General features: G+C 37.0%; 1 protein-coding gene across 1 annotated transcript in view; it reads right to left on the reverse strand.

The window, feature by feature from the left end:
• The window catches only part of POLN (DNA polymerase nu), a 93,425-nt gene that overhangs the window by 18,977 nt on the left and 59,025 nt on the right, over nucleotides 1–15,423 (reverse strand). Inside the window, exons 18-21 of the mRNA XM_030492756.1 lie at nucleotides 14,250–14,332; nucleotides 10,021–10,152; nucleotides 6,992–7,102; nucleotides 3,781–3,859 (exon numbers count right to left, since the gene is read on the reverse strand). Coding sequence (XP_030348616.1) covers nucleotides 3,781–3,859; nucleotides 6,992–7,102; nucleotides 10,021–10,152; nucleotides 14,250–14,332 — 405 coding nt within the window. The remainder of the gene's footprint in view (nucleotides 1–3,780; nucleotides 3,860–6,991; nucleotides 7,103–10,020; nucleotides 10,153–14,249; nucleotides 14,333–15,423) is intronic.

Raw genomic sequence — 15,423 nt, forward strand, 5'->3', positions numbered from 1 at the left:
TGCTGGGAAGTAAAGCTGTGTGTTTGTGGCACAGGTCCAGTGCTGAAGGAACAATAAATTGGTGAGAAAGCAGAATTGCTGGATTCACACCAAATTACTCAATAGTTCTGCAGACTTGTTAAATTTAATTTGCATGTTATTGGGATATTAACATCTTTAATGACTTTTTGAGGAGTCTGTGTAGCACCAGGTAGACTTTGGGTTACATCAGTGCATCTTCAGCTTACAAAGTGATATTTTTTACAAGGATTTCCTCAGGCAGCAATTCTTTCATGATTTGCAAGCATCCTTTGCTCTTACCAAGTTTCTATGCATCTGTCACTGCAATGATGTTTTAAACACTGAGAATAACTACAACTGTCCACCTGAGTTCACCAACTACCTTTCCACTCTTGTCAATTCCATAAATCTTTCTTTCAGTTGCTACTGTATGCCTGGATCTTACTTCAGAAGTTTCTTTGTTATCATCTGCCTGCAGGAAACATTGTGTGGTGGTTCTGTGAATTATATCAGATAGGTAAAAGCTGGCACTTGAATAATTTATGCCAGCAGCACATTTTCAGTAAGCAACCTGGCCATCAGCAGCAGAACAGCTTCTTAATGAAAAGATCTAGGTAAAGTGGAAGATGTCTGAAGAAATCATTTTGATTACTCATCAGCACCGCACAAAATGCAGAGATGTTAACACTGATGCCAACAGCTAGCCCACACTAATATCAGTTCCTAATCATATGTATTGCTTAATGCAAATTATTTCTGATTGACTGATTGACTTTTTATTGTCAACAGCGTAAGTTGCTAGGCTGGTGTTTGAATTAAAAGATGAAGAAACACAAAGACAAAAATGAGACTGCTAGTTGACAGAACAGCCATTGATCAGTCACAGCAGAATACGCTGCTTTGTCAAGAGGGCCTCTGATGAAATATCATGAAAATGTAACTTGATTTCCTTTCCCTAACTTCCAAATGCAATATCATATGTGCAAACAATACCTGAAATATCTACTGATGACTAGTCATGCAAAAATAAAGCTTCATACTGTTGGGTCAGAGCTTGCTCACAGCTGAACAGCTTACAGCGAATGAAAACTGAATGCAGTGCTGTCAGTGGAGAAGACTGCAAACATACCTGCAAACCAACACTACAAACACTGCAAACTGTAAGACCTTATGCAGAATTCACTGTATTATTTTCATTTAAATCCAAGGTAAGGAAGACAGAATGCTAAGTGTTAGCCACTGCTTCGCCATACCTAATAGGATACTGTCTCCCAGTGTATGGTTCATAATCACTTCTAAAGCATATATAAAAGATATATCTCTCTTTGATATACTGTTCAAAGTGAAAACCCTGTTTCCAAAATTAGAAGTTCTAATAGGGAGAAAAAACCACCTTCAAGGGGGGGTGAAGATAGAAGAAAAGATAGTAATGTGCTATCTTTGGAATTAGTATGATCTGATGTGATGATAATAGGAGATTGATTATATTTCTCATTTTGGAAGAGCTACCGTGCATTCCTACTGTTACAACAACAGCAGCAATTATGCATACACTTCCTTTTAACAATATTTTTCAAAGCACTTTACAAAGGATGTTAGGATCATTATCCTGGCTTGACTGGAAAGAAAATCAAGAAACAGAACACTGGAAAAATAACTGACTGAACGTCACCTGGCACACAACTGGAAACACAAATTTTCAAGTTTCAGTCTTTTGGCAAGTCCACAGTGGTGCTTTCAAATGTCACTGTCCAACCAGGTTAGTACTCACAGAATTTATAAAGGCATGGATTGTGCTTTTCTGTCGAGCCTGGCTTGTAAGTACCTACTAAATATTACAGCAAGGAGCCATTAGTGACTATTAAAAGGCTGTCCTTTAGCAAAGCTATCCAGTTGTTAATGGGTGGCAGGAGTTCAAAATTCCAGATTAAAACAGTCTGTCTCTTTTAGATGCCCTTGCAGTCTTGGTCTTTCCCAGGTGTGACATACATGATAGGAATAAGAAGGATAGGCAGTGATACTTTTCTGATGCCTGGTGTGGCCAGTGCCCTGTGCTTTCACAACACAAGGAAATTCACCATGTAAAACTTCCATACTTCCCCACGTCAGTGCCTCCTTAGCCATTTGGTGACACTGTATCTTTAAAACAAATAGTTTTGAGAAAGGACAATCCAAGTAAAATTTTCTATTAAGAGTAGAAAACATTCAAAAGCTTTATCAGATGCAGCATAAGTCACAAAAAACTTTGGCTTTTTCAGAGTTACAACAAACAGCTAGTTCTTGAACTTAAAGATCTGGGTGCTAGATAGGAACTGCAGAAGGGAGTATGTTCTTTGCCCTCTCACCACCTCCACTTGCCTCCTCCACTAAAAACTTGGTTGCTTCTCCCAGAAAGTGGCTACTCTATGGCTAATCTAACTCAAAGTTACATGAGGCCACAGCTGCCATATTCTGGTCTCTTCATACAACTCAGGCAGCAGAAAGAATTATAATTAGTGCAGAGAATCTCCCCGAAAGGTACAATGCAACATCCTATACTACATCATCCAAAATTTAATATATAAATGTATCATCGTCTGAATATATTCAGTATCTCCAGCAAAGAACCACTTCCCAGTTCAAGTTTGTACTAGTGGGCTACTTCTTTCTCTCTTTTTTTGGTTATAGTTCAACTGTATTTTGCTCAAAAAGTTGCAAGAACACTTAAGAGTGTTATTCAGAACAAGTTTATTTTTGGCATAGGAGTGACTCTACCTTTGAATTCAACACATGCATTTCATATTTGTAATTAGAAATTCCATTTTGAAACATTGATCAAATAAGACAACGCTGTTGTGTGTAAATGATACACACACAAACAAACATAGAGTGTTTATAGGGTTACATATTACACATAATTGCAGAGAATGTTTGGAAGGCCAAACCCTGTTACTTTGTACTGACCTAAACTCCCACTGAAGTCTTTAACACATGATTGCCACAGCTAAGTTTTTATGATTTCCCCTTCTGGGTGACAACAGAAACACTGATGTTCTGCACTACCTGCTATCTCTGCTTTTATCTGAAGTTGTACTGCTAAAAATCGTGTTCTGCTGGATTGTTTATTATAGCATTACAAAAGGTGAGAAACCATTTGTTTGGGGATTTTTAATGAATGTTTAACTTCAAAGTTTCTTTTTATTGCAGTAAATAATAATGCTTACTGACTCTCTGCACCATCCCCTCCATCCTTTATAACATGAAAAGTAGACTTCATTATTTCTGCCAGTGGTATAAAAATCTTGAGGACATTCTGTGATCTCCAACTTCATGCAGTCACAACAGAAGGGAATGATGATGACCTAGCTTTTCTTTAGCAAAAGAAAACCATCTATAGAAGAATAAAACGTGTTCATTTATTTTGCTTGAGCACTGGCTTCCTGATTCCTGTTTTTTTTCCCAGCCCATTGAATGTTCAATTCCCATTGTACAATGCACTCAAAATACAGGAAGGATATGATCAGTAGGCTTGATTTCAAAGATGTGGAACTACCACTGAACTAGATTTGACTGAGTTTAAATGGCCCCAGGGCACTTCATCACCTTGGGATGGATTTACAGATCCAACCATTTAAGCACAAAGATATCTTTGAATGTATAAAACCATCCCACAAGTCCTTGATTGTTAAAAGATTCAGAGGCACACACGATATTTCTACAGCTGCTTAAAATGCCAGAAACACATCATTTCAACTAATTTTGTTATAAAATCAAATAGTTTTGCAGTCATTCATTACTAACCTGGCAGTTAAAGTTGGAGAAATGACAACGGAGGTAAAAATCTCCACCATAGCCATTTTACAAAGATCAGCTGCAGATCCTAAGAAAGAAAGTGATCTGTTTTTAATTCAAAGCATGCAAAAGGCAAATGTTCTTCTTGGAACTAAGGCACAAGAATGAAAAACATTTGAAGATTCTGAATTCTAAGAATCTGTAAAACTAGCAGATTCAATTAGTGTAATATTTGAAATAGCATAAGATTAATAAATTAATTATATGTTAATTAAAACCAGAAAACAATAATATGAAGTTATGTGTTAATTAAAGGTGACTTTGTCAGTGATGGCCAGGAGTTAAAAAATTGCTTTTTATAAAAAATGTCTGAAATGGTATAACTCTAAATTGCAATGAAAGTTTACCTATAAATCAATTAAAATTTAACGTCATAAAAGGTTAGAACATTGATTCAACACCACATTTCCATTTGGAAACTTAATTTTATGCTTTTTCATATTTCCATGCGTATGTAATGTATATTCATTACATTACAGTGTTAAGAGCAGTGGTGCATAAAACAGTGTCATGTTATATAATAGATTATGTATTTCTGGTGATCAAGAGGCAGAATGACTCTCCAGGTCTGCAGTTTGGTGAAGGGTTCTGTTCTGAACCACACAATACGGGTCCAATACATTTTACATAAAGATTTATCAGATAAAATACAGAAACAATCCTTCAAGTAAGGATTGGAAGCCATAATTCTCCTTGTCCTATCAGATATCCTAAACGTACTAGACTGTAGATATCTTTTCCACACACCCCGAACTCGATGAATTTTGTATTCTTTCTTCCAAATGGCTCAACTTCCAGAGTAGGGATAAAGAACAGCCATGTAGGCAGATGGTAAGGGTACTCTGCTGAGAGATAATCATAGAAGCACAGAGTATCTCAAGATGGAAGGGACTCATAAGGATCATTCAGTCCAACTCCCTGCTCCTTGCAGGACTACCTACAACTAAACCATATGATTAAGAGCATTGTCCGGGTACTCCTGGACAAGTTTGGTGCTGTGATCACATTCCTGGGAAGCCTCTTCCAGTGACTGACCACCCTCCCAGTGAAGAACCTTTTCCTAATGTCCAATCTGAACTTCACCTGAAGCAGCTTCATACTATTTCCTCATGTCCTATCGCTGGCCACCAGACAGCACCTCCTCCTCTGCTGCCCACCTTGGGGAAGCTGTAGACTGCCATGAGGGGACCCCTCAGCCTTCTCCAAGCTGATCAAACCAAGTGACCTCAGCTGCTCCTCGTAAGTCTTGCCCTCAAGACCTTTCACCATCTTGGTCACTCTCCTCTGGACACATTCCAATAGTCTGATGTCCTTCTCATATTGAGGTACCCCAAACTGCACCCAAAACTTCAGGTGAGGCTGCACCAGTGCAGTGTCAAGTGGGAAAATCACCTCCCTTGACCGGCTATGCTGTACTTGATGTACCTCAGGACACAGCTGCCCTTTTGGTTAAGAGAGAGTATCTAAGAAATTGAGGAGACAGACTTAATGCCTCTTCTTCATGGTTTTCTTACGGTTCTCTTCTTCGTGATTTTCTTCTTATCACAAATTGCCTCCTCTGAATCCCATACCGAGGCTGTTTTATTCATTAACTGTATCAAGTACAAATCACAGCTGATCATTGCGATGGCTACATCTAACTGCGAATTTAGCCCCAAATACTTATCTTGTTTTCCTGTCCAAATGAAGTGTCAAACTGATTCAGTACAGCACAAAAAGGTATATGTAAGTGAGTGTTTCATAGGCAGTCCTGTGATAGATTTGCCTGAGCTCCAAGCTCTTGGACAGATGGACATAAGCAAGTGCTGCTCAGAGGCCGTGCGGCTTTATTAATGCTACACTGTACACTCAGCAGGACACGCTGTATTAGCTCAAGCATTGTGCCTTTAACTGGAGAGGGCTGCTCGCCAGCTGGATGGAAACCCTGGTACATAAATCTCTGGAGAAGGTGGGACAGGCATGCCCTGTGTTCCAAATGTGCAAGTTCTGCTGCAGATTTTATGAGGTTATTGTAAAATTTGACAGTTGGGTGCCTATTACAGCAAGGCAGCCATCACTTGAGCACAGTGTTCAAGCAACAGGGTACCTATTAGAATTCTAGATCTGTACATATCCTTGCACGGTCAGTACTTAAATTCAGTTACTAATTATAAGGAGTGTCAAATGTGACATAAATGCTTAAGCCATTTTTAAAATGAAACGTTAAAATGAATAATATTGGGAGAGGAAAAAACAAAAAGAAGAAAAACCACATGATCCTTTCAAAAAGAAAATTCAAATCACCTTGTAAAAAACGCACCACCACCATGTCTAGAAAGCACTTTTTACTTGCCTATAAATTGTGCACTCCCAATATAACTTAATGAAAACCCTGTCAGCATCGTCCAATTGAAAAAGTAATTCTTCCAAGCAGTGGCTTAGTAGGAGGGATCTCAGCCTTGGACTGCCAGCCCAGAGTTTATTTTTCTCTTTAGGTGGGTAAATTCTGTACAGGCCTGAGATCCAAGTGATTTAAAAGTATGTTAATGCATCAGATTAACTAACGTTTGAGCACTTTATGCTGACTTTTACATTTCCAACTTATACGGCACATTTGCAATGTTTTTTGGGGGAAAAACCCCCCCCATCTTTTTCTTGCCCTCCACAGGATTAAGTTTGAATGAGCCTTAAAAAGAATGAGTTGGGTTTCAAACAAATAATAACAATGCACGATTCTTGTAGTGTTTACTACTCCTTAAACTAAAGCTATCTGGCACAATACAAGTTAGAATCTGTAGGCAGCAGAATCACAGAAGCCCTTTTAGAATAATAAACTATCAAAACCAGAAAGGAAAAAGTGTTAAGACAGCAATATATCTGAAACACTGAATTATAGATATTCTCTCTATACATAGTTTGTGTCTATACCTGTATTTACCTACCACAGAGCACCGAAGTGTATTAGAACACTGATACTGTTATCATTATTATGACACTGTTTACTGGTAATTTCCAGGGTACATAGAATAAATCATATAAACTTCTCTTTCCCGATAAAGCTCATGCCTTGGTAGTTGAGCCTAGTAGACGACCAGAATATTCATTCTTTTGAGATGATCAGAGGAGTCGTCCACTAAAGCCAAGCACAGACAAAGAGGGAGGTAGGTGAGCAGGATTTTACCTTGAACAACAAAATTGACCGCCTGCCTCTCCGCTTGAGTGCGCAGTTTGTAATCCTGTGCATTGATATTAGCCAATGGTCGTTTACGCCCCATGATGGAAACCACATAACCTTGTAGGATTTAAATAGAAATTACTATTCTTAGAGTGATTAAAATTAAATTTCAAAAATTCATTTTACAGATAATATCCATTTTGTAATTATGTGCTGCCTGAGTCAATTTAATATTTTGCCCTCTGAAAATAAGCAGAACTTCTCTTACTTAAACCTTAAATGCTTATTGTATTTTTGGTCTAAGAATTACTTCATTCAGAGAATTGGTCCATGTTATACAGGGAAAACTTCTGTTCATTAAAGCTCCACTTTCATTAGGAACATCTACTGATATACCAGCAAGCTCTCTCTGTGGGAGAAGAAACTATAAATACCTAGCAGAATTAGCTATCTATTAGCAGCCATAATTAGAGCTTTCTATACAATGAGTATTTTACTTGGGAATAGCGAAGAAAAATCAATTTGTAGAATAATTAAATCATTAATGAATATTTCCCAAAATTATCAAATAGGTTTTTGGGGAAAAAAAAGTTATAACTTTTTTTCTATTTTCTTTGTGTGGTGTTTTTACATCCCTTTCACAGCCAAATTTCATTGACTTTAGTGTGGTGGGGGTTTTAGCTTAAAAGAAATATACGAAAACACAGTTAAAGCTTCATGTTAAGCCTAATAATCTATTTTGCCAAAATACGGAGGGCAAGTGAGGGGAGGTGAGAGAGGAAAAGAAATGGGAGGATCCTCTTGTCAAAACCACACACACAAAACCCTATCTCAGCTTATCTTCAAAACTAAACTTCTTATTTTGAGAAAAATTAAAAATCCATGTTAAAAATATATCTTTACAAAATCTTTTGTTATACTTCTGATCACCTTGACTGTCATGAATTGTCATTAGATACCATGGAAGTTCAGACTGCCACCGTCTCCTCTTTGACAACCAAGGTACGAAGCACCTATGGTAAGATGACCACTCCAAACAGTTATGACCTTACTGTGGGCAACACATACCCACACTTATGTGCAGAAGATAAAGATGGTTCTGCTGAATTAATACAGCTTTCTCTGAATTAGTGTACTTCTAGGAGCACTGATACCAAAAGGACCAGTTTTGGAACAAGGAGATGAATTATCTGGAGGTTAGGACACTCTGGCAAATCAGTCTTCCCAATTTAACTAAGACTCCCCATGAAGAAGAGTATCTAAAGACAGAATTCTTGAAACATTGGATTCTCAGTGAAAAACAGATCTACTGTAACATCCTTATTCTGGTGTGGTGTGTCTGCACAATGGAATCACCCTTGCAATACTCATAGCCGATGAGCATCCCCAAATACCATCTTTCCTATAATAGTGGCAGAGTATGGGTCTGTGGTCAAAGATTAATCTGCAAATACATATGTCAATGAGGTCTTCATGTAGTTTTTTTAATATGTTGATAATTTCATAAAAACCAACAATATAGTAACATATAAACTCTATATACACTAACAAAAATACCTTAATCACAAATATTAATATTATTCATATGCTTATCATGTCTACACAGAGCACCAGGTATTCATAACATCTAAATAATATTAGTCAAGTGGGTGCTGTTCACCTTTGAACTGCAGATAAGTAAATTTGTTACCTTACAATGAGCTCACCAGGTTGGAATGTTTTTGTTGGGAAGTTGGACTCTGAGGTGGATTAACAAGAAAAATACTAAATAATGTCAACCTGCTGCAGATTTTTTGAGCTTGTACAACCAAACTAGTTTGTTCTTCTACCATTAACAGGTAAAAAAATGGTTGATAGATGGGGGTGAGAGGAGCAGTAAGTACTAATTACACAAGTGTGGTTTGATGTCAGTCAAGGACATTGGTTACAACACTCTTGTCTACTAAACTCATAAACCAGATTCTTTATCATGGAAGTATGGTTACTGAAATTCATTCACCTTTAAGAAAATAATGCTATGTTATTTTAACTAGATCAGAATATACAATAAATTAATAAGATTTTACTGTATATGTTATGCTGCTCTTAATTATAGCTAAAAATAGATTTTCAGTTACTTCACTTTTCTTTAGTAATATTAGTGAATGAAGGAATGCAACTACATGACACAATGACAATTCATGCTTCCAGTATATTTTTAAGTCATACAAAGTACAAAAAAAAGGAATATTATCCATTTTCATGACTAGAAGTCAGTTATGTTTCTATCATGACACTCACCCATACAATGATGCAGTATTATAATGCAAATTTACTATTTATTTCTACAAAATGTCTTAGTACTGTATACCCTATTAAGAAACAAAAGAAATACATTTTGACAGTTCTGCTAAGTAGCTTTTAAAAGACAATATTTCAAGCATCTCTATTTTTCTCACCTCAAATTACTGCACTCTTAGGATTCACTAAATATAAATGAATATGTAGACTAACAACAAATAGGATGCAAGAAGAGTTTGCAGCTGCTGGCTCCAAGTAGCACTCTGCACACATCTGTCATCACAGATACCACCTGAACTTCAAGAACACAAATTCTGAATGACGGAAATAAAAAATATGTACAAAAAAAAAGAAAAAAGGCTTTGTAAATTGGTTCTTTGACTAAATGGCTGAACTTCCATGGTCCAGCAGCCATGTACAATATTTATTAAGTAAAAGATTCCTTGGGCTTTTTTGTGTGGAGTACATTATGTGTCAAAATAATGCAGTGTAACTTGACATTAAGGAGAGTTCGCTCTGTGAACAGATGTCTTATTCTCTTAGCATCTTTCTAAGAAAAGGCAAACAGGTTTAATCAGTTCTTTTTATATCTATCTATCTATCTAAAGAAAAAAACCCACTTATTCACCAAGAAATGATATTTCGTATTTTTTCTTGTCCTTTAACTATCTGACTTTGGGTCGAGCTGAATCTTTGTTTTCACCACTGAGAGTACTGATCTGTAAACAAAAATATGTTTACAGGTTTTGGATTACCTTTATTTCGACATTGTTCGATGGTTTTCTTCGTAAATTCATGTACTTTCTTGTATTTTTGCATAAAACTCTCTATAAATTGACTGGCTTGAAGAGGAGTAATTCCCAGGCAGTCAGCAAGACGTTCTTTACCTGGTGGTGAAGAAACAATCTTTATTATCCAATAAAGCAGAATGGAAATCCACTAAATACAATAGCACTGCTACATCCATGATTAGTGGAATTAGTTAACTTTACTTACCTCTGTGAAAGAGGATAGATCTGATACACTACAATCATACTTCAAAAAATAAATATTTAACTTGGAGCTTGAATGTTTTACTGAAGTTACTGGATTAAGAATATACCCCGTAAGAAGTATATAAGAAGTATGTAATTAAGAAATTCCTATAAGATAGTTGAAATGTCTTTTGATCACAGAATAACTTTGTTGCTTTAAGTATCATTTTATTAGTCCAGTGTTGAAATCTGCAAACTTTGAGGAGCAGATAAAGAATTTGAAAACCATCTTAAACACAAACGTGAATAAATATCTAAAAAAATGGAGATGTGGCTGGTTCAGTTTAGCTGGAACCTTTAAATTTGTTGGAAAAGTCACAGGAAAACTTAACTGCTGAAGCAATCAGACCAAGTAGCCTGATTTTAGAAAGGCTGTTAGAAGTCTGAGTCCCACAGGTTCCAAATAGTCATGGGTTCCTCAATGTCTGTAAAAATCTGGGTCCAAGTTGTGAGATAAAAGAGTTGGAAAAAGAGAAAAAAAAACAAAACCAAAACTAAAACAAAACAGAAGAAGTGTTTCAATAGAGACAGAAAGGAATAATAACTTTTAGACAGGATATAGGCGCACAATATATATTACTTTGGATCTAAGAGCATTTATAAGATAAGGTGGAAAAAAGCTGAAGACAGTTTTCCAGAGTGTGAAAATATAAACTAAGAGCTACAGTTTAAATACATTTATAAACCAAACAGTTCCAGTAAAAATAAACCATACATCAACATTAGTCAGATGATGTTTGAAAGACAGATATATTCATGTCAGCTGCACAGCAACGCAGAACCAGCCCTGTGTCTGCAAATAACCTAAGTGGAGAGGCAATGTCTCAAGGCACCAAAGGCACAGAATAACTATTGTCACTGTAATACTGTCAAAAATTATCCAGCGTTTTTTAGAGAGAGAAGATTTCAGCCACCTAAATGCCATCACTGTCAGTCTGATGTGCATTTCAGAACAATTGTGTAGCATTTTGTTCTCAGTCATGCCAGGATCTGCACAAAGCTGCAGGAACACCAGTCTGGACAAGGTGCTAGAAGAAGAAATTCATAAGACATCCACAATGACTCTTGCTGAGCTATTATAGGTCTGTAATTTTATTTGACATCTAATTAATTTGGGTTTTCCTCCTGGGCCAGCAGAGGATAAATCTATCTGCTAAAGCACGTTGTTAACAGCGAGGAGACTGCTGTTGCTTCCTTAGGGAACTGTAACATCTAAGTTTGTCCATGTTATCCATTTAAAGAACTACTGATATACAGAACAAAGTATTGCATAATACAATAGGAAAATAAAGCCACAATATCAGTAAGGAAGTCTGAAATATTCCGAGGAAAAGCAGATGCTGGGAAGAAAAGAAGAGAGGAATGCACAGCCACATAATTGTGTCAGATCCTGTTCCACAATGCAGGAGCACAGGCCATGCGAAGCAACACTCAGGAGAGGGCTACAGCTTCTCTCAGCACTCTCGTTGAGTTATCTGTGCCAGAGGAATTGTTAGGAGCGGCTTATTAGTTTTAGTGTTCTCCATTCTGTAATATCATCTTTCAAAACTGAAAATATCATTAGCTTTCCATTTAAATACCTTGACATTCCTCTGTGTCAATTCAGGGCTCGAACATACTGCCATTGAATGGAATTAATTCCTTATTTTACAGGTGTTTAAGTGTTCTGTGCTTTAGTTCTACAAGATGACTGAGGCAGAAGCAGGCAAATTGAATTGCTCCAAATCCAGCAAAAGACAGTAATACTGTCATCCCTCTCAAAATTTGGTGCTTTATTATAATACCAACTCCTAGACATAATGAGACTCCTCTTTCGTTATTACACTATTTTCTATCCCCAGGATTATAGAAAAGACCTTGAACATATGAACCAAGAATAACCTAAAGCTAAGAAAAGAAATAAAAAAAGAAGAAAAAAGATCACTATTTACTACATGAAAGATTTTCATTTCCTGTAAGCATAATACAGGCAAGCTCCTCAAGGAATGCGTCTGCATTTTTCAACCCCAAAAGAAGTGAAATAAATATTATTCACACTCTTCAGTTGCATCAAAATGTCTCCTTAATGAAAAGTTAGCCATCTTTGAAAGGACATCAACTGTGGGTGGAATTCAGTCCATCAACTTCAGGTATCTAACAATAATTTTTTGTCAGCCCAGTTCCCAGCTAAATAGTTTAATGATATCACTCCACGTTATGCCTTAACTAGGATCAGATCACACTGCTAATGAGCTGAAGCATTCAGGTGCTTTAGCTGCCCTCATTTGAGAGGGAGACAAAGCACAAACAAGTAAATGGAGATACTTCAACAAAGCACTGCCGCACTGAAATGTTTAGTGCCTGGTACAGAGCAAGTGAGGGAGTGCCAATAACTCTGCTTAATCTAATCACCTAAGTTCTCTATGGTATGAGCAATCAGACACAGGCTCTACTGGGGGAGGCTCTAGACCCAGTAACTGAGGCATTGCCTTTTCTCCACTGAGAATTCAACTGGTGGCGAGTCGGTCTGATTAAGTCAGGTATCTGCGTGTTCCACCCACAGTGAAGGGAACAGATAGGAAATGTGTAGCATCTGCATGGTCCAAGGGACAGGGGTGCTACTGCTTGCATTTTGTGAAGTATTCTAATGACAAAAACATTCAGGCTGGAAATGGGAGATTTGATTCCAGTCTCAGCATGGGAAGGTCTGAATTTACATTGCAGGAAGCCAGTGCTGGGCTTTTTAAATATAGATGTTAAACACAGATGTTTAAAATGCAATGCAGTTTAAGGTAAAAATGCGTGTGTGTATATATATTTATTCTTATATGCGGGTATATAATCTACACACACCCTACACATAAACCAGATATTCTGGAGAGGTGAAATTGAAGTGTTTTTCTCCCCTTTCCTGCTGAATCTCCTAAATGATAAATTGAATGCCCCTGGCCAACTCTGCCTTTGGTTCAAGAACATTTGATGACTCACTGCAAAAAGACAGTTTAGAAAGCATTCTCACTCAGCAACCCAAAATGTAGTTTTAAGTGCTTTCAAGTTAAATAAGCCTGCATCCTAGGGCTCTCATTTCCTAAATGAGTTTTCTAAGTACTCATCTTCTTTAGAGCTTTTGGATTTCTCTAGAAGACCTACAAAAAGTTTAGTTAGCTGTTCGCTAAAACAACTTCACTAGTGCTTGTAGGCTGATGAGACATATACATGTGTCTTCCCAGAAAAGGTAATCCTAAGCATGTAGGAAGCATAAGGAGAGTTGGCCATCATTTAAGAAACGGCAGTTTTGGAAAGTATGCAGAATGTCTTATCTAGGACCTGGGCAGGACTTAGGCACAATAGGTGACAGTGTGCATTTTTGCAGGTTTTTTGCAGTTGTGAAGAAATGGCAGCACTCGGCTCTAAAGTGAGAGAACACTTTTATACTGTGAGAGTGATACAGCACTACCACAGGTTGCCCAGGGAGGTTGTCAAGTCTCCATGCTTGAAGACATTCAAAAGCTGTCTGGACATGGTCCTGGGTTCTAGATGTCCCTGCTTGAGCAGGGGGCTGGATCTGATGACCTCCAGAGGTCCCTTCCAACCTCAGCCATTCTGCGATTCTATAGATGTGTTTTGAGATGGTATTAGAGTTCTTTTAATTTCACTGCAGTTATTCTCATCTCTGTCTACATACTGACAGAAAGTAAAGTCCGCTCAAAATTAAACTCATTTTTGAGAAAGACAAATGCTTCAGTTACATCAGCAGCAAACAAATACAATGTCAGAGTAATCTTTGTATATGGCAATGTGGCTGTATTAATTTGACAATTTTGATAGCGGGTAGATCATTTAATTTTATCAATTATTTAATCCTTGATAAACATAAAAATTTAATACTTGTCAAACTTTTATTCACCTTTAGAAATTCAGTCTACTTATATAAATTACGTATGAAGTACGAATCTACTGTAGCAGCTTACCTGCTCCGTACAGGACTGAGTAAACTATACGCTTTGCTTGCTCCCTATCAGCATGTTGCACTTGGTCACTTGGAATCCCCTTCCTAAACAAACAAACAAACCCCATACATTTTCAGTTAAAAGAATTGGTTATCCCCACAGAAAATATATTTAAAGTCAATAACCACTTAGTAACTACAGACTTTCAAGATATGAACAGAAAGTCCTTAAGGACTTTTGTCTTCAGCCAGGAATGCACAACTTCTTCACAAATTTTGGTAATGACAGTCCATAGTAAATGAAGCTATTCTAATCTTCATCTTCTTCTTTCCTTTTCTTTTAGATGAAATTCTGGGCTGGGAAAATCCTACTACTATATTATTAGTTCTTTAGGATTAAAAGGATTCAAAATTGACCCATGAGAAAAATTAAATCTTTCCAGCAACAGCATTTCTTCAAGACGTGATGTATATAAATACTCAAACTGTAACTCTGACCCAAAGCTTATTTAAACAAAGGTTACATCAGGGCTTCACTAATAGGAATATCCAACCTTTTATCAAGAATAATGATTGAAAAAGCATGCACTGAATCTCTCCAGATGTCTTACAGAGCTGCACAACAAGGATGCTTCATAAAACAGCAGCACTGGCTGCTTCTTAACTAGAGAGTGCAGCTAGTTTACTCCCACCAAAGCATCAACCTTCCTGGTTCCCATTCACACACCAACTGATGTAAACAGTCCTACAAAATGGCTGATGGATTTAGCAATTTGTAAATAAAAAGCTAGGACTCTGCAATCGTCAAGTATGTGCCATCTATGCTTTTCCTTATCCAAACATAGCTTCAGAAAGAATGCTGACATTATTGACAATTCAAAACACATTTGGTTTAAATGGAAGTGCACTGGGGGAAATCTCAATCATCCACTCATACTCTGAAAACAACTACCTACATAAAATGTATTTAGAACATACAGATAAATTGCTATGAGAGATACTTGAGAATATACACACAATTTGTGAATAAGTCTGTTCATTATTATTTGGCTGCATTTTTAAAAACAGTTTGCTATGCTTTGTTATGAAAGTGTTTGGCCATGAAAGATGTTTTGTCATGAAAGTCTGGCTGACAAGCTTTGAGAAAATGCATATTTCTGTCTATCATCTTCTTGAAGAAGAGCCTTGCACCATTA

This window comes from Strigops habroptila, chromosome 7, assembly GCF_004027225.2.
Source record: "Strigops habroptila isolate Jane chromosome 7, bStrHab1.2.pri, whole genome shotgun sequence".
In the NCBI taxonomy this organism is placed as follows: domain Eukaryota; kingdom Metazoa; phylum Chordata; class Aves; order Psittaciformes; family Psittacidae; genus Strigops; species Strigops habroptila.